The following is a 23901-nucleotide window of genomic DNA, read 5'->3' as shown; positions in this document are numbered from 1 at the left end:
GGACTGGTGGAGAACGAGTTTCCTATCCCAGGCTGAGGAGGGGAGCAGAGCTAGATGCCAATTATCTGGTTATTGGGGGGGGGGGGTGGGGGTGGGGGGAGAAAGAAAATGTTGAAAAGATTGACCAAGCTCTACTCCTCTACATGTGAGCTGGTGCCACAGCTCTCAGTCTTCTATGACATCCTCCAAAGGATGCTCCCATCCCCGAGGGCTGCTCAGTGGGAGGGACAAGTGAGGAGGCTTCACTGCAGCTGGTGAGACTTCAACTGCAGCACAGAGCTCAGCTTTTAACCGAGCTGTTTACCTGATCATCTCTAAAGCAGGGCTGCCTGGATGCTGCCAGGGCTGCCTGGGTGCTGCCAGGGCGGTGCTGTGGTGTAACTGTTGACTGCCTGTTCAGACTCTACCCTGTGCAGAAGTGATTGCACAGAAATGTCTCCATCCTGAGAGCAGATAAATTTGAGCTTTCAAACATTAACCAGAAGCCCTGCAGAAGAGAATGAGGTGTGGTTTTGTTTTGGTGGTTGTTGTTTGATTGCTTTCTCTCTTGCTAAACCTGTTTATGGCACAACTGGTTGGTCCAAGGTGAAGGGTGCCAGGACTGCAGTGCCAGGGGAAGGATGGTGCTGGGGTTGGGTTGCTGTCTGATCCAGTTTGGGATCTGCCAGAAATGGGGCTGGGTCTGAACAGGAGGTTTCACCTCCACATGAGGTGGAACTTCTTCACTGGGAGGGTCACAGAGCCCTGGAGCAGGCTCTCCAGAGAGGTTGTGGAGTTTCCTTCTCTGGAGACTTTCCAGCCCCATCTGGATGTGTTCCTGTGTGACCTGTGCTGGATTCCATGGTCCTGCTCTGGCAGGGGGGTTTGGACTGGGTGATCTCTGGAGGTCCCTTCTAACCCCTACCCCCCTGTGATGATCCTATGAGCAGCTGCACTTGGAAGGAGCAGCTCCTGACTTCCATCCAACCATGAGGAGCAGCTTTCAGTTTAAGGGTGACAGAACTCTGGAGCAGGCTGCCTGCAGGGGTGGTGGAATGTCCGTCTCTGCAGACATTCCAAACCCTCCTGGACGTGTTCCTGTGTGACCTTCTCTAGGTGCCCCCTCCCTGGCAGGGGAGGGTTGGACTCGATTGCCAGAGGTCCCTTCCAACCCCTACTGTGTGTGCCTCTGTGATCCTTTTCACACTGAGCGTCCCCTTGGGCAGCCCTGGCTTTCTGTTCCTTGTTTTTCGTCTCCCTCTTTCCCCTGCTCTGGAGCTGTCTCGTTGTGGCTGGGGGTGCTGGGGACGAGCAGGACCCTCGGCGTTGGAGCCGGGGCTGAGGTGGTGTTGGCTCAGGGCTGCGAGCTGAAGGGACGCGGTGCGTTCCCCTTGCACAACAAAGTAATCTCTGCTCCGGACGAGCCGCCGAGAAATCGCCACCTGGCAGGCACCCAAACACAACAGGGGATTAACTTTGCCCTGAGCCGCTTTGTGGCTTGGTAAAGTCAGCGAGAGACACCCAGCGCGGCCAGTCCGGCAGGAGCCGAGCCCGCAGACATGGGAGCCAAGCTGCGGCTGCTCTGCCTCACCTCTGCCCTCCTCGCCTACTGGATCTACCTCCCCATGCCCGAGGACTACGAGGAGCCCTGGAAGATGATGCTGGTCTTGGCTCCCTTCAGGGCTGCTGGGCAGCTGGTGAGTGCGGGGCTGGGCACGGCGGGGGGCTGGGCACGGCGGGGGGCTGCTCTGGGGGACGGGGGGGAGAGGGGGGCTGCTCTGGGGGAGGGGGGACAGGGGGGCTGCTCTGGGGGACGGGGGGAGAGGGGGGCTGCTCTGGGGATTCGGGAGATGCTCTGGGGTGGGGCAGAAGCTGCTCTGGGAGGGGGGCTCTGGGGAGGAGCTGGCTGCGGAGCAGAAGGTGCTGTGGGTGCCTCTGTGGTTAGCTGAGCCGTGGCAGCTTCGTGCCCTACCTATTGCCATAGAGGGAGACTGTGCCCGATCGAAGGGCAGCAGCACCTGACCGCAGGTCTCGCCGCAACTGTGGCTGTAAAGAACCTCAGCAACGAGGTGATTGTGCAAGCTCCAAGAGAGGGCACTCGGAGTTAACCGGGGGGCGAGAGGCTGTTGGTTCGTGGAGGGACGTGAGCGTGGACGGAGTTTGTTCTGCTTCGTGATCCAAAGCGCTGCTCCTCCGACGCCCGGTCCTTCCCTCAGCTTCCTCGCAAGTGTTGCTTTGGGCGGCGGAGAGGGGAACGAGGGCGGCTCTGCGGCGCAGACCTCTGTGGGTTCCTAGGGAGCAGACAGAAGGAGCTTGAAGCCTACACCAAGCTTAGAGGGGTGGCAGTGCTGCAGCCTGTACAAATGAAGCTCTCTCTCTAAGCTTCACGTAGATATACACCTTCTTAAATTGCCTTCCCTCCCCTTTTCTTTCCCCCTTCCTCCCCCTTTTATTCCCCTTTTCCCCTTTCTTCCCCCCACCCCGCTTCCCCTCTCCAACTGCAATCTTCCCTCCCAACAAATGGTACTTAGCAAAGCAGCCCAGGCCCATATGTTGCAGCCTGGAGAGGCAGAGATACCAAGCCCTGGTTGCATGGCAATGTTTGCTGACAGCACAGTCTCTCTGCCTTCCTGTGCAGCTTCTGTGTGCACACATCCCCAGCTCCTGCTCCTTCCATGCCATGCAGCCTTTGCCAGTGTGTAGAAGTGCTCTGAGAGGCTGCACACCCTGCACACATCACACTGCTGTAGATCATAGAATGGGTTGGCTTGGAAGGGACCTCCAAAGCTCATCCAGTCCAACCCTGTCTCCAGTCAGCAGGGACAGGCTCCTCTAAATCAGGTTGCCCACAGCCCTGTCAAGCACCACTTTGAATATCTCCAGGGACTGGGGCCCCAACCGCCTCCCCAGGCAACCTGTTCCAGGGTTCCACCACCCTCATGGTGAAGAACTTGTTGCTGCCATCCAGGATCCCACCTCTTAACTCCACTGATCCCAGCTCTTAACTCCACTGAGCTGGGAGTTGTTTTGAGCCCAGCCCTGCTATCCCAAGAGGGCTGCAACAGTGTAAGCCAAACCTAAAAAGCTTCATCTCTGCCCTTGTTTGTTTCAGCTGATGTTGCTGACATCTTTCTGAGTGGCTGCAAACACTGAGAACTGGGCTTTTGTTGGTTGGTTGGTTGTTTTTCCTGCACCATAACATCTATCAAAGGGAGGCTGTGAGGAGCCTGGGGAGAGGTTTCTAGTTCAGCATGAGGGCTGCTGCTGGAAGGCTTGGCTGCTGCAGGCATGGAGGCTGTGTGCTCCCAGTGCGTGGATCTGGGGTGTTGCTGTTTTGTGGTGCTTTGGTTACAACCCCCGGGGTGTGACTGGCAGCAGTCCCGGGGAGCTGCTGCTTTTGCTTTGCTTCTGCTGGAGGCAAGGGTCCCTGTTTTCATGGGAGGGCTCCTAAGCATCACACTTCTGGACAAGATCAAAAGCTGCTTTGGGTCTCCAGAGCCATCAGAGGAGACCCCTGGTGTTAAGTCTGTGCAGCCCGCAGGAGGAAGGGAGGATGAGTTTTGAGTGCTGCTGTTTGCTTGTGGACTCTCTGGTGCCTCTTTGCTTGTTTGGTTCTTGTGATTGGTCCTTGCTGCCATGCTTCCTGGGTGGAAGATGGAGGAATTGACTGGGGGAAACTCTTTCCAAAGCATGAGGAACACAGCCCAGAGCAGCTGCTTTTCCTCTTGCCCTGTAACGTGCAGCAGTCTCAGCTTGGGGCCAGCCAGAGCCTTCAGAGGGGGTGTGAGATGCTTTTGGTTGATCTGATAGCGACCTCCAAACCACAAGCAGGACACCCGTGGCTTTCTGCCATGTGAAATGTCCCCATGTGGACATTGTGCAGCTCTGGGAGTGTTGAAAGCCTCAGTCCTGAGGCTGAGGGCATCCTCCCAGCACAGGGGAGTTGCACAAGCCCTGTGGAGTTGCAGCAGAACTGCCTTTGACCCATGGATTTGTTTTTTCTGATGCTAATCTTGAGGGCAAATATAGCTGAGAGATCTCTGGCAGCTGGGTGGTGGCTGTCACCACACCAGGGCTTCTGGCTGGCTTTGTCCTCACTGAGCTTGTGACAAGGACCTGTGGTTTCTTTCTGTGTGCCAGTTGCTGCCTGTTTGGCTTCATCCCCACCCCAAACTGGTCTGGCAGAGCTCCTAGCATGGCTTGGCCCAGGTCTTCAGAGGGATGACTCTTAAGGGTGGTGGCAACCCCCACCAAACATTGTCTGAAAGGTCTGAGCTGTGTTTCCATTTCTCCTAGCTGCTGAGAAAGGAGGTTCTGGGTAGAAGGTTATTGAACAGTTGATTTAAACATCATTTAGGGAACAGAATTACCAGCAGCAAACCTTTCAGGGTTAGGTGGTGTGATTGCCAGTGCCACCCCCTGAATGCCAGGTGAGTGCCATAACCTAACTCCTGCATTAGAAGTTATCTAATATAGCTCCTCCAAATCACCAAAAGTGTGGCCAGCAGGTTCTGCTCCCCCTCTGCTCTGCCCAGGTATTCCACACCTGGAATACTCTGTCCAGTTTTGGGCTCCTCAGTTCTTCTTTATCTCTTGGAATCACAAAGGCAAGATTTGGTTGTTAAGCTCTGGCAATTAAGTTTTAGACACAGCACCTGTGGAGGAGGTGCCCAGGGGTGTGGTGGAGTCACTCTCCCTGAAGGTGTTCAAAGAAGGCTTGGATGTGGCACTTGGAGCCATGGTTTAGTTGTCAGGAGGTATTTGGTAATAGATAACAGGTTGGACTTGATGATCTCTGAGGTCTTTTCCAGCCTGGTTGATTCTCTGATTCTAAGAGAGACAGAGACCTGCTGGAGAGAGTCCAAGGGAGAGCCAGGAGGATGCTTAGGGGACTTGAGCATCTCCCCTGTGAAGAGAGACTGAGAGCCCTGGGGCTGTTCAGTCTGGAGAAGAGAAGGCTGAGAGGGATCTGATCAATGTCTATCAATATCTGAGGGCTGGGGGGCAAGTGGAGGGGGCCAAGCTCTTCTCAGTGGTGCACAGTAGTGAGACAAAAAAACAGGTTCAAGCTTGAACACAGAAGGTTTCAGCTCAACAAGAGGAGAAACTTCCTTACAGTGAGGATGCCAGAGCCCTGGAGCAGGCTGCCCAGAGAGGTTGTGGAGTCTCCTTCTCTGGAGACTTTCCAAACCCCACCTGGATGCATTCTTGTGCAGACCACCCTGGATGATGCTACTCTGGCAGGGGGGTTGGACTGGATGATCTCTGGAGGTTCCTTCCTACCTCTAAGATACTATGGTACTGTGATGGTGTAATACCACAGCTGGAGCTGGAGGGGACCTCTGGAGACCATCCAGTCCAACCCCCCTGCTAAAGCAGGAGCAGCCAGAGCAGGATGCCCAGGAACATCATCAAATGAAGGTGTGAAGGTTTTCATGGTTTAAATTCCTCCTGGGCAGTTCAAAGCATCCCTTGGAGAGTCAAACCTCTGACAGGTTCTGTTCCAGGCTGGGCTGTTTCATTTCTTATCAGACACAAACCTGCTTTGAGTTTAAGTTGTTTGTCACCTTCAGATGAGGTCCAAGAAGGACATTGAGGTGTCCAGAGAAGGGCAACTAACCTGGTGAAGGCTCTGCAGAGAACAGGGCTGGTGAGGAGCAGCTGAAGGACCTGGGGTTGTTCAGCCTGGAGAAAAGGAGGCTGAGGGGAGACCTTGTGGCTCTCTACAAGCCCTTGAAAAGAGGTTGGAGCCATGTGGGGGTTGGTCTCTGGTCCCAGGGAACCAAGTGAAAGGCTGAGAGGCAATGGCCTCAGGTTGCACCAGGGGAGGTTTAGGTTGGACATGAGGGACAATCTGCCCAGGGCAGTGGTGGAGTCCCCATCCCTAGAGGGGTTTCAAAGCTGTGGAGATGTGGTACTGAGGGCCATGGTTTGGTGGTGACCTGAAAGGTCATCCCTGAAAGGACGGAGCCAGGTGGGGGTTGGCCTCTCCCTCCAAGGAGCAAGTGACAGGACAAGGCTCAGCAGTGCTTGGCTTGGTGACTTCTGGAGCAGCTTTACAGCCTGGTCTGGGGCATCACCTGGGGCAACATTGCCTCGGGGAGCCACCAGGGCTGTGTCTGAAGTGCTGTTTGCTTGCCTGCAGGCTACCATTGCTGAGCAGTTGGGTCTGATGCACTACATGGACGTGATGAAGGCCGGCATGAGCATTGAGCACGTGGCAGCCACGTCGGACGAGAACGTCACCGTGACGGACACCCAGTTCAGCAGCGTCCCTGTCCGGCTCTTTGTGCCCAGAAAGGAGCCTGGGGGGCTGAGGAGGGCAGTGATCTATTTCCATGGAGGAGGATGGTGCTTAGGAGATGCAGGTGAGCTCTTCCCCACCACTGCCAGGGGTCTGGATGGGAGATTGTCTTTGTTTAAAGAGCAGACAGCAATAATTTGCTCCCCAAAGGAAGTGAAATGAAGAGGTTCTCCTTGAGTGGGAGAGACAGAAGTGATTCTCCTCCCCAAAGGATGTAAAACAGAGGTTCTTGTTGAATTGGAGGGAAAGAACAGGCAAAAATTGCACAGGACAATTAGTCAGGACTCTGAAGACCCAAACAGAGCTCCCCCTCTATGTTACCAGAGGAGGACTCCCTCTGGAGAGCCAAAAGGAGGGAGATCAAAAGAAGCACAGCCAACAGGTCAAGGGAGGTGATTCTCCCCCTCTGCTCCACTCTGCTGTAGACCACAGCTGGAGCTCTGGGTCCAGTTCTGGAGCCTCTGTGCCAGGAAGGATCTGGAGGTGCTGGAAGGTGTCCAGAGGAGGGCCACAAGGATGAGCAGAGGGCTGGAGCTGCTCTGCTGTGAGGACAGACTGAGGGAGTTGGGGTTGTGCAGTGTGGAGAAGAGAAGGCTCCCAGGAGACCTCGTTGTGACCTTCCAGTGTCTGAAGTGGGCTCCAAGAAAGCGGGGGAGGGACTTTTGCCGGTGTCAGGGAGTGATAGGACTGGGGGGGGGGATGGAGCAAAACTAGAAGTGGGGAGATTGAGATTGGCTGTGAGGAAGAAGTTGTTCCCCATGAGGGTGGTGAGAGCCTGGCACAGGTTGCCCAGGGAGGTGGTGGAAGCCTCATCCCCGGAGATTTTGGAGGGCAGGCTGGATGTGGCTGTGAGCAGCCTGCTGTAGTGTGAGGTGTCCCTGCCCATGGTTGGAACTGGCTGATCCTTGAGGTCCCTTCCAACCCTGACAATTCTAGGATTCAGTTGGCCTTGCTGACAGAGAGATCAGAATTATAGGACTGAATAACAACAAAACTCCAATTTCCTGGGCCACCTCCTGGACTGCCTGGGCCCAGGAGGATTTTCTGTCTCTATGCCTAAGACTTCCAGTGCTTAACCCCAGGACAGAGCTCTCAATGGCTGCTTTTAAGCCTTGCCCTTAGTTTGGTGTGGGAGATGCCACCAGCTAAAAGCAGATGGAGGTTTTGGAAAGCTGCTGAAAAGAGGACCATGCCCTGGGGGCGGGGGGGTGTGTGTGTTTGTCTGCTCCCAGGTGCTCTGTGGGGTTGTTCCAAGAGCCTCTTTCCATTTCAGGCTTGTTATCCTACGATTACCAGGCGAGGACAACTTCACACAGACTGAATGCTGTGGTGGTGTCAGTCAAGTAAGAGAGATCCTGCTTCTAGGTGGGCTGAGGGTTTGGAGTGACAGGAGCTATTTCAAGTCAGCTAATGTTGCAGTTGGACTTGATGATCTCTGAGGTCTTTTCCAACCTTGTTGAATAACCTTCTTTTGGATCATGTGTTTCTCTTCAGTACCTAGGGATAGGTTGAGAGGGAGTGGCCTTGAGCTGCACCAGGGGAGGATTAGGTTGGACATGAGGAGCAATTCCTTTACTGCAAGAGTGGTCAGGCACTGGAAGAGGCTGCCCACGGAGGTGGTGGAGTCCTCAGCTCTGGAGGGCTCCAGAAAACGTGGCACCTGGGGACATGGTTTAATGGCCATGGTGGTGGTGGGTTGATGGTTGGACTGGATGATCACAGGATGTTAGGGGTTGGAAGGGACCTCCAAAGCTCATCCAGTCCACCCCCCCTGCCAGAGCAGGAGCACCTAGAGTAGATCACACAGGAATACATCCAGATAGGGCTCAAAAGTCACCAGAGAAGGAGACTTCAAAACCTCTCTGGGCAGCCTGCTTCAGGGCTCTGTCACCCTCACAGTGAAGAAGTTCCTCCTCATGTTGAAGTGGAACCTCTTGAGCTGGAGTTTATATCCATTGCCCCTCGTCCTGTCCTAGGGTGCAACTGAGCAGAGCCTGTTCCCTGCCTCCTGACCTCCAGCCCTCAGTGTTGATTCTGTGACTCCTGCCAGCAAAACCTGTCAGGGTTGCAGTGGGAAGCTGTGGCTGGTGGTGATTTTGGGATGTGGCTTTACAAGCTTGGGTGGGTAATAAAATATTTGGCCCTCCAGGGTGGACAGATAGCTGCCAAAATAAAAACCCTAGCAATGGGGAGATTCAGCTTGGATGTTAGGAAGAAGTTCTTCCCCATGAGGGTGGTGAGAGCCTGGCACAGGTTGCCCAGGGAGGTGGTGGAAGCCTCATGCCTGGAGGTGTTTGCAGCCAGGCTGGCTGTGGCTGTGAGCAACCTGCTGTGGTGTGAGGTGTCCCTGCCCATGGCAGGGAGGTTGGGACTGGCTGATCCTTGAGGTCCCTTCCAACCTTGACAATTCTGTGATTCCTCTGGACACAGCCAGTCACCAAGCTGGGGCTGGGCGGGTGGGGGGCGAGATGCTGACTTTCTTGCTCTTGACTCACAGCAGGACCTAACAGCCCTTCTGCTTGCCCCTGGCAGCTACAGGCTGGCACCCCAGCACCATTTCCCTGCTCAGTTTGACGATGCATACTCGGTGACCAAGTTCTTCCTGCAGAGCAAGGTCCTCTCCCAGTATGGGGTGGACCCAGCTCGAGTCTGCGTGGCAGGAGACAGCGCAGGTGGCAACTTGGCTGCAGCTGTGACACAGCAGGTAACAAAGAAACCCAACAAAAAAACCTCACCCAAGCTGCTTTAATAGCTCAGATCATTTAGTTTTGGTCATGCCATGGAGATTTCCAAGACTCATAAAAAACCTCTGCTCAGAGCAAGCCTCCTGGGGGATGTCACAGGGAGCTCTGGAGGTCCAAGCCAGCAAACAGGAGCCGTTGAGTGGCATCAAAGCAGCATTGAGGTGTCCCTGGCCATGGCAGAGGGGTTGGAACTAGATGATCCTTGAGGTCCCTTCCAACCCTAATGATGCTACGATATTCTGATGTCCTCCAGACCCTGATACCCACTCTTTCCTCAAACACCTCTGGGTAGTGAGGTTTGAGGAGGGAAATGTCACAGCTGACCCTTAATGAGGTGTAAAAAGCAGCGGAAACTCCCCAACAACCACAAAAGGTTGTGGGGTGGGTCGATCAGGGCATGGTTTGGTGCCTCTCACACTCCTCACTTGGGTTGGTTTGATGTTGTTTCTCTCCTGAGGAGAGGTTTGGATTGCAGGGCGTCTGACCTGGAAAGGTGAGGAATTTGCTGTGGGCACTGAAGGCAGGAAATGAGGGGGAAGCTAGAAGCGTGACAGTAAAGGTGGCATGCAAGAAATGCCAGTGCTCAGCCCCTCATGTGTTATTTTTCACCTCTAAAATGCACAGAATCACAGTTGTCTGAGTCCTAACAGTTCAGAGTCGAACCCCCAGGCAGAGGGATGAGCTCTGGATTCTGAGAGATGTCTCAAGGAGCCTCAAACCTGCAGGGTTTCAGCTGTGAGAGTAGAAATTGTCTGCAGAATCATACAACTGTCAGGGTTGGAAGGGACCTCAAGGATCACCCAGACCCAACCCCCCTGCCATGGGCAGGGACACTTCACACTACAGCAGGCTGCTCACAGCCACATCCAGCCTGGCTGCAAACACCTCCAGGCATGAGGCTTCCAACACCTCCCTGGGATGAGGAGGACTCTCCTAGGGAACTGGATTGAAGCTTCAGGAGGGGAGCTTGAGACTGGATGTTAGGAAGAAATTGTTCCCCATGAGGGTGGTGAGAGCCTGGCACAGGTTGCCCAGGGAGGTGGTGGAAGCCTCCTGCCTGGAGGTGTTTGCAGTCAGGCTGGATGTGGCTGTGAGCAACCTGCTGTGGTGTGAGGTGTCCCTGTCCATGGCAGGGGGGTTGGAACTGGCTGAGCCTTGAGGTCCCTTCCAACCCAAACCATTTTAGGATTCTATGAGCATCTTAATGCCTCTGTGTCAAGGACTTTTGTCAGGCTGAGAGAACCAACACTGGACTTGATGATCTCAAAGACCTTTTCCAACCTGGTCACTTCTGTGTTCTGTGACACTCTTTAGCTGACTTCTTGTACTCATTTCTTCTCCAGCTGATGGAGGACCCTGAGGTCAAAACCAAGCTGAAACTCCAAGCCTTGATTTACCCTGCTCTGCAAGACCTGGACTTGAACACCCCTTCTTATCAAGAGAACAAGGACGACCCCCTCCTGTCCAGGTCCCTCATGGTCAGGTTCTGGAGCGAGTACTTCACCGCCGACGCATCCCTGCGGGACGCCATGGCCTCCAACCGGCACGTCCCGGCCAGCTCCGGCCACCTGCTGCAGCTGCTCAACTGGAGCAGCCTGCTGCCAGCCGAGACGAGGAAGGGTTACCCTTACCCCACGCCCACCTTCGGCAGCCCCAGGCTGGCCCAGCTGTACCCGGGCTTCCTGGAGGCGCGGGCGGCGCCGCTGCTGGCCGGCGATGCCCAGCTGCGCCGGCTGCCCCTCACCTACCTGCTGACCTGCGGGCACGACGTGCTGCGCGACGACGGGCTGATGTACGCCGCCCGCCTGCGGGCAGCAGGGGTGCCCCTCGCCCACCACCACTTCCCAGAGGCCTTCCACGGGGCCATGATGTTCGTCTTCAGCCCGGTGGAGCTGGCGGTGGGGCACAGGCTGCTGAACAGCTACATTGAGTGGTTGGATGAGAACTTGTGAGCTGGGGAGGGGTTGCTGCAGGAGGTCCTGGCTTGAAGAGCCATGGAATTGTCAGGGTTGGAAGGGACCTCAAGGATCATCCCAACCCCCCTGCCATGGAAAGGGACACCTCACACCACAGCAGGTTGCCTGGCCTTAAAAACCTTCAGGGATGAGGCTTCCACCACCTCCCTGGGCAACCTGTGCCAGGCTCTCACCACCCTCATGGGGAACAACTTCTTCCTAACCTCTAATCTAAATCTCCCCTCCTCTAGCTTGGATTCATTCCCCCCCAGTCCTATCACTCCCTGAGACCCTCAAAAGTCCCTCCCCAGCTTTCTTGGAGCCCCCTCCAGACACTGGAAGGCCACAATGAGGTCTCCTCGGAGCCTTCTCCTCTCCAGACTTCACAACTCCAACTCCCTCAGTCTGTCCTCACAGCAGAGCAGCTCCAGCCCTCTGCTCATCCTCGTGGCCCTCCTCTGGACACCTTCCAGCACCTCCAGATCCTTCCTGGCACAGAGGCTCCAGAACTGGACCCAGAGCTCCAGCTGTGGTCTCAGCAGAGTGGAGCAGAGGGGCAGAATCCCCTCCCTGGCCCTGCTGGCCACACTTCTCTTGCTGCAGCCCAGGCTCTGCTTGGCTCTCTGGGCTGCCAGTGCTCACTGCTGGCTCCTGTTGAGCTTCTCCTCCCCCAGCACCCCCAGGTCCTTTTCTTCAGGGCTGCTCTCCAGCCAATCCCTGCCCAGCCTGTATCAGTGCCTGGGTGCTGTGAGGAGAGGAGGAGCTGTGGGAGGTGTGGGCTTTGGGTGCTGCCCCAGGGGGTGTCCAGGCTGCAGCATTTCTGCATCCTCTCTGTCAGGAAAAACCTGTCTGATCCTAACCCAAGTTTTCCTCCAGTGCTGTTGTGTGAGCTCAGAGCCCCACAGACCATCAGGGCTGCCCTGGGACTTCTGGTCAAGCCCAGAAGTGTTGCTGTGCCCAGCCCCCAGCTGGCACAGTGTCTGGGACTGGATGTCTTGTGTCTGTTGCTGTTTCTCCCTCTTGCAAGGTTTTCCTGCTCAGTCTGCTGCAAGTGGACAAGCTCATTGTCTGAACATGCTAGGACTTCTTTCCTGGTCAAGCCCAGAAGGCTTGCTGTGCCCAGCCCCGAGCTGGCACAGTGTGGGACTGGATGTCTTTTGTCTGTTGCTGTGTTTCTCCCTCTTGCAATGTGTTCCTGCCTCAGGCTGCTGCAAATGGACAAGCTCACTGTCATGCACATGCTTGGTGGCCCTGTTCCCTCTGTTGCAGTCCCTTCTCCCATGGGATGTGCTGGTGAGGTCCCACTGCTGCCATTAGGCAAGCAGAGGTGCAGGGACCCAGCTGCACAACCTGTGGGGCAGCTGGAGAAGGTACCCAGTGGTGCCTGGGCTGGGCTTCTGCTGTCATCTCCCTCCAGCACAGCTGGAGAGAAGCCATCTGGAAGTGGAGTGGGATGGCTGTGACAGCACAGGTGTTTGGGGGTTTGGGTATCTTTTGCTTGCTTGGTTGTTCTAAAGCATCCTTCTTGCTCTGTAAGTCTTTTCTTGAACCCCTGTCCCAGAAGGAGAGACAGTGGAACAGACAGCACTGGGTGCTCCTCAGACACAGGAAGGCTGGGGAGCTCCTAGCCTTCCAACAGCACTGCCCTGCTTATCAAACAAGTTGTGTATTGCCTGTTCTAATCATCCTGAAATCATCCAGTAGTTATTTTTTAAACCAAAACCAGCTGAGGAGCTTTATAGCCCTGGCCAAGAAACTAAAGTCCTCTGGCAGTGGGGCCTGAATGTGCTGGCTGCTGGCTTTCCACTGGTCACAGCCAGCAGGAAGATGCCCTTGGAGCACCCCGCTTTGGAATTAGGCACAGAAGATCCTCAGCAATCCTGAGGCTGTGCCCCTGTGTGTGTGCAGGCTGTGGAGGTGGTGGGAGAGGGTGCAGGGAGTGGGTTGCTGGCTCTCATCCTGGTTGTGCTGGCTGAACAAATTAAAGGTGTCCTCTCTGCAGTGCCATGTGCTTTGTGTCACCTGGGGGTCCCCTCTGCTGGCAAGGAGCAACCAGCTGGCTGCAGTCAACCAGCAGGACCAAAGCTAGGGAAATGGATGATAGAATGGTCTGGGTTGGAAGGGACCTCCAAAGCTCATCCAGAGTCCAACCCCTCTGCAGTCAGCAGGGACATCCTCTACTAGATCAAGTTGCCCAGAGCCCTGCCCAGCCTCACCTTGAGTATCTCCAGGGCTGGGGCCTTGTTGGCTTACTGCTGCTGGTGCATTGATGGAATTCTTGGTGAAGCCTGACCCTGGTCAGCAACTCAGCTGGAGTTCTGTGTCTCCCTCGTTTGGAATTAACCAACAGCAGCTCAGTGTTCCTCAGGAAGCAGGGGGCTGGGATGTGCTTCAGCAAGACCTCTGCTTTGACTTCCTTGGGATCATGTCCACATGGAAATTCCTGCTTCAGTAAGAAATTTGCTTCAGTAAGACCTTTGCTATGACTTCCTATACAGCATGAGGATCATGTCCATGCTGCCAGGGGACTGAGCTGATGGCTGAGAGCGATCCTCTCTTCAAATGTCACAGGCTGCTTTTTCTTCCACACAAACTGCAGGGAAAGACTTGGTTAAGACTTTTTTCCATCCCCAAAAGCTTGTCAAGCTCTAGAACAGCTTGCTCAGGGCAGTGGGGGAGCCTCCAACCCTAGGAGGGTTTCAAAGGCGTGGAGATGTGGTGCTGAGGTCCATGGTTTGGTGCTGGGTTAATGGTTGGCCTCCCTGATCTTAAAGGGCTTTCCCAACCAAACCAATCCTGATTATTCCCCAGCCCTCTGCTGCCCTTTGTATTTTGTAAGCCCCACATTTGCTGTGCCTTGCTTTGTGCACATCCCCCAGCTGAACGTTCTGGATGCAGTGCCTGGGGTACTGCAGAGAAGCATCAACGGTTTGTGGGGACGGAGCCCCAGCACTACCAGCCTGGGGGCTTCTGGTGGGCAGAGCCTAAATTAGGTCTCTCCCTTCTCCATCTCCCTCCTGCTGGTCTGCTGGGAGCAGGAGGAGGAGGAGGAAGGCTCCAGGCTGAAGTTTCCATGCAGCAGGGAGGCAGCACCTGTCAAGGTCAGCCTTAACGACTTGTTCCAATCAATCATATGCAAATACATCCTAATGAACCCTTAATTATGCATGACTCATTTAATAGGCCTCTGTCTAATATAAACTGACTAATGGGTGTTTAATGACAACAAGCTGTGCCTGACTCCCGTGGCATTTCTGCTTTAAAGCCCTGGGGGTGCTGCTGAAGCCCCCCCGGGGTGACTCTGGCAGCACAACATCGACCTGCAGCTGGAGCAGACTTAGGGCAGGCTTGGCTCAGATTGCCTGGGAGCTGCAGGGTTAAATGTGGGAGCAGAGCAGCTTGGCTGAGGAATGCCAGAGACAGCAGTGCGAGGCTGGCTTGGGAGCGTGGCAGCAGTGTGAGGCTGGCTTGGGAGCATCGTGGCAGCAGTGTGAGGCTGGCTTGGGAGCATGGCAGCAGTGTGAGGCTGGCTTGGGAGCATCATGGCAGCAGTGTGAGGCTGGCTTGGGAGCATCATGGCAGCAGTGTGAGGCTGGCTTGGGAGCATGGCAGCAGTGTGAGGCTGGCTTGGGAGCATCATGGCAGCAGTGTGAGGCTGGCTTGGGAGCATGGAAACCATGTGAGGCTGGCTTGGGAGCATCATGGAAACCACGTGAGGCTGGCTTGGGAGCATGGAAACCATGTGAGGCTGGCTTGGGAGCATGGAAGCAGTGTGAGGCTTGCTTGGGAACATCATGGAAACCACGTGAGGCTGGCTTGGGAGCATCATGGAAACCATGTGAGGCTGGCTTGGGAGCATGGCAGCAGTGTGAGGCTTGTTTGGGAACATCATGGAAACTGTGTGAGGCTTGCTTGGGAGCATCATGGAAACCCCAAGATATTCCCTTAGCTGGTCTCTGGTTGCTTTAGCTGTCAGGAAGTACAAAACCCTCATCTCTGAGCAGATGGAAGCTTCTCTTCCCCATTTCATCCTCCCAGGAGAAACTCCTAGCTCTTGTAAATGGGTGAGCAGCTCCAGGGGCAGCCTCAGCACTGCTGGACTAAGGAGCAGCTCCAGCAGCTGTTTGCTTTCTGCTTTGTCTTCTTGAATTTATTGTTTCTTCAGGCTGGTAATACTCAGAAGCTGAATTCTTGAGTAAGTCGCTGAGGAGGATGATGCTGAATACCTGCTTGTGCTGGTTATCTCTGGGGAGACCTTCTTGCTCTCTCCAACTCCCTGAAGGGAGGTTGTAGCCAGGTGGGGGTTGGTCTCTTCTCCCAGGCAGCCAGCAGCAGAACAAGAGGACGCAGTCTCAACCTGTGCCAGGGGAGGTTTAGGCTGGAGGTGAGGAGAAAGTTCTTCCCAACAAGAGAGATTGGCCATTGGGATGTGCTGCCCAGGGAGGTGGTGGAGTCACCATCCCTGGAGGTGTTCACAAAAGGATTGGATGTGGCACTTGGAGCCATGGTTTAGTTGCCCTGAGGTGTTGGGTGACAGTTTGGACTTGATGATCTCTGAGGTCTTTTCCAACCTGGTTGATTCTGTGATCCACAGCACTGTGGGGGCTGAAGGCTGATCTTGGCATTTAGCAGTTGAGTTTCCTTAGCTTGTTTTTTTTTCCCTTCCCCCAGCTCATGACAAGTTTCCTGCAGCCATCCACACCTGACCTGCAGCTTCTCCCTCCTTCTCCTCACGCTCTCACAAGGAGGCACATGGAATGTTGGCTTCCAGGGGCTGGCACTGCGCCTCAGCTCTGCTGCCCAAACTTGGGGTTTCCAGGAGCTTTCATTTCTGACCAGGGGCAAACACAGCTCCTTCTAAGTGGTGGTTTTGAGAAGCCCCTGTCCTGCCTGGGCCTGTTCACACCAGCTGGGTTGGTGCCCAATCCCCACAGGATGGGCAGTGCTGGGAATTGTGTCCGCAGGTAAACACTGAGAGTCCCAGAATCACAGAACTGTCAGGGCTGGAAAGGACCTCAAGGCTCAGCCAGTTCCAAGTCCCCTGCCATGGGCAGGGACACCTCACACCACAGCAGGTTGCTCACAGCCACATCCAGCCTGGCTGCAAACACCTCCAGGGCATGAGGCTTCCACCACCTCCCTGGGCAACCTGTGCCAGGCTCTCACCACCCTCATGGGGAACAACTTCTTCCTCACATCCAAGCTGAATCTCCCCACTTCTAGTTTTGCTCTGTTCCTTCCAGTCCTATCACTGCCTGACACTGGCTGTGAGCAACCTGCTCTAGTGTGAGGTGTCCCTGCCCATGGCAGGGGGGCTGGAACTGGGTGATCTTTCCAGCCCAGACAATTCTGTTGGTTTAATTGCTTTGCTCACCACAATGTCCCTGAGCTGTGGCACTTGCTTGGGCTGAAAGTGGCTGCTCTGTGATTGAAGAGATGGTGACCTTCAGGACACAACTCCTCCCCCTCCCCCCAGGCTTTGCCCTCCTGGTGCCTCTCAAAGTGTAGAGTGAAGAGCATCCTCCTCATCCTCCTCCTCCTCCTCCTGACACCTCCAAGAGGTGATGCTGGGCTCTCTTCTTCGATGGCCGTGGCAGCCCAGGACAGACCTGGGCAACTCTGCTGTCGCCGTGCTCCCGGGGAGGCTCCCACCTCACCCAAACCACAGCATTCATCTGAAGTCCCTTATCAGAGCCAGACAGGCTCCGGTCGCGCCGCAGCTTTCCCTCAGCTTCCCTCAGCGCCGGGCAGGGCTGCAACCTGACCCCCTCCTGACGTCCCCGCCGGGGGTTCCCACCCGTGTCCCCGGGCAGGGGAAGTGAGTGTGTGCCGCCCGTTACTCGGCACACGCTGCGGAGAGTCCGCCCAGGGCAGCTGCCTGCGTGCTGCCCAGCCTGGCAGAGCCCTGCCGTGCCCTGCCTCACCCCATGGGGCTGGATGCGAACGCCGCCAGGCTGCAGGACCCCACCGCGCCAGGGCGCTCCAGGAGTGCTGCTGCCGAGGCTGCCCACCTCCGAGGATGGTGAGTGTCCCTGTGCCCCCCGGAGCCGGCTCAGCCCCCTTGGCAGGCTCTGCTGCTTCTCCCTGGGGGTCCTGACCGAGTTGGAGCTGTCCCTGCTCACTGCACGGGGGATGGGGTGGGAGAAGATGACCTTCGAGGGTCGCTTTTGTGATTCCACAAGAGTGCTTCTGAGCCGCCCCCCATGGCTATCCCCTGACTGCTTGGATTGATAACTGACCTTTGGCTAGCACCCCCCTGGCCCAGGGTGTCTGCCCATGCAGTCATTTTTAAGCTGGTATTGGTGTTTTAAGTGCTGATGCCAGGGAAGTGCTTGCTGGGTGAACATCTCCCCCAAAGCACTGAGTTTCTCCTCAGAGCCAGCCCAGAAGGCTCAGCCCAGCTGAGGTGCTGCCCAGCAGCTTGCTCTGACCAGAGGGAGAATCACAGAATTGTCAGGGTTGAGAGGGGACCTCAAGGAGCATCCAGTCCCTGGAAGCATCCAGAGCTGCCTGCTGTAGTGCAGGGTGTTAGGGTGGATGTTTGCTGGATGGGGCTGGGTGAGGTTTTTGCAGGTGCTGTGCTTTATTCTGCCTCCTCCTCTGCCTTTAAATTAAGACACAGAGCTTTGGGATCCTGGTAACCAGTTCCAACCTTGGAAACCCAACAGTCACCCAGTTTGTGGAGGCTCTTGAGCAGAGCCTGGGGGCAGTCACAGAGCTCAGATGTGGCCTGACTCTGGCTTGAATCTATCTCCTGTTTCCCTAACGTTCCATTTTCCCTGCTTTCTACTCATTTAACCCAAAGGCTGCTGCTAAGAGCTGGCTTCATCTGGCAGCTCCCTGCAGGTCTGTGCCTGAGAAGGGAGCTCTGGGGACAGACCCTTGTCTTCCCCTGTAGCATCAAAGAGGTTTTTTAACCAACCTTGAGAAAGAAAGGGAAAACTTGCCCTGGGGCAGACTTTGCTTGGTGCAGCCTCCTGGTAAGGTTTGCTCCTTAAGGAATGCCAACTGTGCCACCTGCTGCTGAGGAGAGAGGAGAAGCTTTTTGGAGCCAAGGGGAAAGTGCAGGAGCAGAGCAGGGCTGGCAGTGGTGCTGGCAGCTCTTCTGGCTGCACACAGCCCACATGTGCTCAGCATGGTCCCAGCAGGGCACCCCTTGACACATGGGAGGTGAGCATGGCAGAGGCTGTGAGCTGGGACTGAGTAAATCCTACACCAGGTTCTCCCTTCACAGGAAGTTAGAGACAGGAGTGACTTCCAAGCCTGTCAGTTTGGCTTTGTGCTTTACCTTGAGCTGTGCTGTCCCCTGAGCACAGTCACTTCCATACCAAGGATTCATCAGCCACAGCTGAGCCTTCCCTTCTTGGGAGGGCTTTTGGGAGGAAACAGAAGAGGCTTTGTCAAGACCCTGGAGAGAATTGGCTCAGGAGTGCTCCTGCATGCCTGCTGTGACACACAGAACACGCACCTCACCCTCACCATGCTTCACCCTCACTCTGCTTCATCCCCACAGCCCTCCCCACCTGGTTCTTGTCAGTAGGTCAAGAGAGGTTCTCCTCCCTTTCTACTCTGCCCTGGTGAGGCCACATCTGGAATACTGTGTCCAGTTCTGAGCCCCTCAGGTCAAGAAGGACCTCTGGGAACTGCTTGAAAGAGTCTAGCACAGAGCCATGACAATTAATAAAGCAGAGGAACATCTTCCTCATGAGGAGAGCCTGAGGGAGCTGAGGGCTCTGTAGCTTGGGGAAGAGGAGCCTGAGGGTGACCACATTCATGTTGATAATGTGCAGGGTGAATGCCCAGAGGCTGGAGCCAGGCTCTGCTGGGGGATGCCCAATGCCAGCACAAGGAGCAGTGGTGGAAGCTGAGGCAGAGGAAGTGCCATGGAAACAGAGGAGAAATTATTTCCCTGTGGGGGTGACAGAGCCCTGGAGCAGGCTGCCATGGGGGGGTGTGGAGTCTTCCTCTCTGGAGATATTCAAGATTCACCTGGATGTGTTCCTGTGTGATCTGCTCTGGGTGATGCTGCTCTGGCAGGGGGCTTGGACTGGATGAGCTTTGGAGGTCACTTCCATTCTGTGATTCTGGTGCCCAGGTACCCACCAGTTCCAACCAAGTGTTTGATGAGTTCAGCAGACAAGTTCCCTGCTGCCTTCTCCAGGAAATCTGAGTGACACCACCCATACGTGGCTGTGCTGCTGCTGCTGAGGTCATCCTTGATCAGTCCTGACCACAGACTTCTGCTTTAGTGATGAGTGATGGAGCATGGGACAGGGGTTGGGTAACGGGGGCAGATGACCTCCAGTACCTGGTGACAGCCAAGTTTCGTTCTCCCAGCCTCTGGCAGTGCTGTGGGTTTGGCAGCTGGAACATTCTGGTAGATGCTTTCAGGGGAGGTGGTAGAAACATTCCAGGTCAGGCTCTTTGGGGCTCTGAGCAACCTGATCTAGCTGAAGGAGTCCTTGCCCAGTACAAAGGGCTGGACAAGATGACCTTTGAAGGTCATTTCCAACCCAAACCATTCTGTGATTCGATGATGCTCACACCTGAGACTGCTCACACCTGAGACTCCTCACACAGGATTTTGCTCACCCAAGTTTTCATCATGCTGGGTAACTGTGGCCAAGTAGCTGAAAGCAGGAATCTGGTGAGTGTAAGGAATGTTCCTCCAGCCCCAGACCACCTAACCAGCACCTTCTGATCCCCTCTCCAGCAGCCACACCAACAGGCAATGAGCTCTCAGCACTGTTTGGTGCTTCTGATCCCCTTCACAGCAGCAACACCAACAGGCAATGAGCTCTCAGCACTGAAAGGGATCAGAAGCACCAAACATAGCAGCAATACCAACAAGCAATGAGCTCTCAGCAGTGGTTGGTGTTTATTTTTGCTCTGTTGCCTTTCCAGGCTGTGAATGAGACAGATGGCTGTGTGCTGGTGAACAGAGCCCTGGAGAAGTATTACCTTTCCCCCATGTACAGCCTCGAGTTCATCATAGGCTTCGTCGGCAACGCCATCGCTGTCTTCGGCTACACCTTCTGCCTGAAGACCTGGAAAAGTGCCAACATCTACTTGTTCAACCTATCCCTGTCTGATTTGCTGTTCCTCTGCACCCTCCCCATCATCATCCACAGCTACTCCAGGGATGAGTGGGGCACGGCGACTGGCCTGTGCCACAGCAACAGGTTCCTGCTGCACGCCAACCTGTACAGCAGCATCCTCTTCCTCACCGTCATCAGCATCGACCGCTACATGCTGGTGAAGTTCCCTTTCAGGGTCCATTTCCTGCAGAAGACAAAAGCAGCCCTCCTCATCTCGGTTGCTGTGTGGATTGGGGTGATCCTGGAGCTGCTGCCCTTGCTGTATTTCCTGGAGCCCCTGAGTTCTGACAACAACTACAGGTGCCTGGACTACGCCAGCTCCGGAGACCCCACGGAAAACCTCATCTACAGCCTGCTCCTGACCCTCTTCGGCTTCCTCATCCCTCTGGTGACCATGTGCTGCTTCTGTGTGAAGATGGTTCTGTTCCTGAAGAGCAGGAATGAGCAGCTCAGCTCCTTCCTGACCCTGGAGAAGCCTCTGACCTTGGTGATCCTCACCATGGTGATCTCCTGGCTGCTCTTCACTCCCTACCACGTCATGCGCAACGTCCGCATCGCCTCCCGGATCCCCTCCCTGGGAGTGTCCCTCTGCACCCAGGCCATCATCAACACTGCTTACATCATCACCAGGCCCCTTGCCTTCATGAACAGTGCCATCAACCCTGTCTTTTACTTCCTGATGGGTGACCACTTCAGGGAGATGCTGTTGGCAAAGCTAAGGCAGCTCCTGAGCAGGCTGGCAGCCACTGGCAAGTGAGCAGAAGACCTCTTGTGGCAGGAGGTGGGGGCAGGAAGGTCTCCTGGACAGTGTTCACCAATGGACAGTGCTCATGGTTTCATGACTTTATTTATACTGTAGAAGATAGCTGAGCTGATCATGGTCCTCTAAATGCACTTCTGGTCTTGCTGTACAGGAGAGCTCCTTCTGCTAAGATGACTCTAGCTAGGCAGGAGGGATGATGGTCTCCCAGCCTGGCAGGGGAGCTGATGGTCTCCCAGCCTGGCAGGGGAGCTGATGGTCTCCCAGCCTGGCAGGGGAGCTGATGGTCTCCCAGCCTGGCAGGGGAGCTGATGGTCTCCCAGCCTGGCAGGGGAGCTGATGGTCTCCCAGCCTGGCAGGGGAGCTGTTCTCTCATGACAGCAGAGCAGGCAGCCTCATCTCATAGCAGGGTCCCCCATGGCCTGTTGGTATTGTAAATTAAAGCTCCTCATGGTAGCTGTTGGAGGCTATGTGCTGCTTTGTGAGCTGTGACTTGATGCTGGCCCTAAGCTGGGACAAAACATGCCAGGGACACTGATTCACAGGGTCAGCAGAGCTCAGGGATCAGAGTTGAGTCTTCTCTATGTAAGTCCCTTGGGAAGTTCCCCTTGCAGAATAACAGACTGGGAGGATTTCCATTTCCAGCTGACTTGGTGGGCACTGGATGTGGCCAGTGGCTGGGTGGATGCTGCTGGTGTGGCAGAAGGGAGGCAGTGTCAGGGCTGCTGTTTGTCACAGGTGTGAGGAGGGCAGAAGGCCACAATGTCTGGCTCCTGGTCTCACAAGCTTTGATGGAAGCACTGAGACAGTGGAGCCCTGCATGTGCAGACAGGCTTCTCTCACTCTTTGGGACTGAAGGTGGATCACAGCTGGGTTCAGCTGGCAGAAGGAGAAGTCAAAATCTGTTGGGTTAGCTCTTGATGCCTCCTACCTGACAATAAACTCTGCATCCTCTTGAGAAGATTCCTCCCTTTGTGTTGAGTGTTTTGGTTCATTTGCTCTCACTTCTTCTCCTCCTTCCAGGAACAGTGTGGCCAGCAGGAGCAGGGCCACCTCGAGTCCTGTGTCCAGTTCTGGGCTCCTCAGTTGAAGAAGGACATTGAGATGCTGGAAGGTGTCCAGAGAAGGGCAACAAAGCTGGGGAGGGGTCTGGAGCACAGCCCTGGGAGGAGAGGCTGAGGGAGCTGGGGTTGCTTAGCCTGGAGAAGAGGAGGCCCAGGGGAGACCTTCTTGCTCTCTGCAACTCCCTGAAGGGAGGTTGTAGCCAGGTGGGGGTTGGTCTCTTCTCCCAGGCAGCCAGCAGCAGAACAAGAGGACATAGTCTCAAGCTGTGCCAGGGGAGGTTTAGGCTGGAGGTGAGGAGAAAGTTCTTCCCAGCAAGAGAGATTGGCCATTGGGATGTGCTGCTGGCAGTGCTGCTTCAAGGGTTGGACTTAGAATCATAAAATTGTCAGGGTTGGAAGGGATCTCAAGGCTCAGCCAGTCCCAACCCCCTGCCATGGGCAGGGACACCTCACACCACAGCAGGTTGCTCACAGCCACATCCAGCCTGACTGCAAACACCTCCAGGCAGGAGGCTTCCACCACCTCCCTGGGCAACCTGTGCCAGGCTCTCACCACCCTCATGGGGAACAACTTCTTCCTAATGATAAACTTCTTCCTAAAGAAGACTTGGTGACCTTCAAGGTCTGTTGCAACCAAAGCAGTTCCATGGTGCTGTGGCAGTGCTGTGTATGGTGCCTGTGCAAGAGCTTTGTAAGCTGAGCATCAGGGTGGCATCACCCTGCAGCAAAGGGGCAGCTGGGGCCAGCCCAGCACCATGTCCTGCTCGGTGCCAGCTTCAGCTCTTTGTGTTTGCCCTCAGCAGGTGCCAGCAGCAGGAGCTGGCAGTTTCTTCTCTCTCTCTGGGAATCACAAAGGCAAGGTTTTGTTGTTAAGTTCTGGCAATTAAGTTTTAAGCACAGCATCTATAGAGGAGGTGCCCAGGGGAGGTGGTGGAGTCATCATCCCTGGAGGTGTTCAAGAAAGGCTTGGATGTGGCACTTGGAACCATGGTTTAGTTGTCAGAAGGTGTTGGGTGATAGGTTGGACTTGATGAGCTCTGAGGTCTTTTCCAACCTGGCTGATTCTATGATTCTGTGATTCTAATGCCATGGCAGAAGTGGAAGGCCAGGCACAATGCTCCTGGAAATGCATTTTGTTTTCTTTTCCCCTGCATGAGAGCTGTGTGACCCTCAGCCCCTGCCTCTGACCCTCTGTCTTTGCTTTGCCTGCTAGCAGCCACCCTGGGCTTGAGAGAGGCTGTGGAAAGAGACCTTCTGCCCTCTCAGCACAAGGCCACCTCCTGCTCAGCCTCATTTCTCCTCTCTGTCTCATCTGCTCCTCCTTTTGCTCCAAAACTCACTGGGAGAGTTGTCCATGGGGTGAAAGTGGTGAGCACTGCGAATGCTGGAACCCCAGACTCAGTCTGAGAGCCAAGCAGAGCTCCAAGCAGCTCCCTGGCCAGAGGCTCCCCACAGTTCCCACCCCAAGCCCATCAGAGGCAGTGCCTGTTGCGGGTGGCTCCACACATGCCCTTCCTTCTTGGGGGCGATGTTTCTCTGCTGGTGGTGGCAACATCACCTCCTCAGGGTATGGAAACCTCTTTCTTCACCTTTTGATGTCACAAGGGGGGGTTTGTGGTAGCAGCCCTCCCTTCTTTCCCCACCTAACAGCCATGTGTGCTACGTGCTGAGATGGCAGCAACCTCCCCACTGCCCCCATTGTGCAAGAGCTGCTTCAGCTCCCACATCCCTGCTGCAAGTGGGGAAGGGAAGAGGCTGGGGGGGCTGCTCCTTCAGGCCCTGGGCTGAAGGCAGGGCAGGAAGGAAGGAGAAGGCAGAAGATAAAGGCAGAAAATACCTTGTGCAACACAGCTCAGCGGTGCTGGTGGCTCAGCACCCCCCAGCAGCTGTGTGCAGAAGGGCAGAGGAGGGCAGGCAGCTTCCCTGGGAGCAGAGGCCTTGGAAATTGGGGCTCTGCCTAGATCAGGAAGGGACTCAGGGATTGGCTTTTGGGCTTA

General features: G+C 55.4%; 2 protein-coding genes across 2 annotated transcripts; both read left to right on the top strand.

Annotated features, from left to right (window-relative positions):
• The first annotated feature begins 1260 nt into the window (after nucleotides 1–1260).
• Nucleotides 1261–14162, top strand: LOC137444339 (arylacetamide deacetylase-like). Its single transcript, XM_068144901.1, has 5 exons — nucleotides 1261–1676; nucleotides 6125–6347; nucleotides 7557–7626; nucleotides 8816–8987; nucleotides 10371–14162. The coding sequence occupies exons 1-5, from the start codon at nucleotides 1539–1541 to the stop codon at nucleotides 10977–10979; spliced, it is 1212 nt and encodes a 403-aa protein (XP_068001002.1). The 5' UTR covers nucleotides 1261–1538; the 3' UTR covers nucleotides 10980–14162.
• Nucleotides 14163–16758: 2596 nt separating this feature from the next.
• Nucleotides 16759–21801, top strand: SUCNR1 (succinate receptor 1). The gene is made up of 2 exons (XM_068144902.1): nucleotides 16759–17004; nucleotides 19887–21801. Exons 1-2 carry the CDS (start codon nucleotides 17002–17004, stop codon nucleotides 20835–20837), a joined length of 954 nt encoding a protein of 317 aa, XP_068001003.1. The 5' UTR covers nucleotides 16759–17001; the 3' UTR covers nucleotides 20838–21801.
• The last annotated feature ends 2100 nt before the right edge of the window (nucleotides 21802–23901 follow it).

This window comes from Melanerpes formicivorus, unplaced genomic scaffold, assembly GCF_026170545.1.
Source record: "Melanerpes formicivorus ecotype bairdi unplaced genomic scaffold, bMelFor1.0.p_v2 SCAF_12, whole genome shotgun sequence".
Classification (NCBI taxonomy): Eukaryota; Metazoa; Chordata; class Aves; order Piciformes; family Picidae; genus Melanerpes; species Melanerpes formicivorus.
Note: the sequence above shows the minus strand (reverse complement) of the source record. Positions and strands in the feature narration are given on the sequence as shown.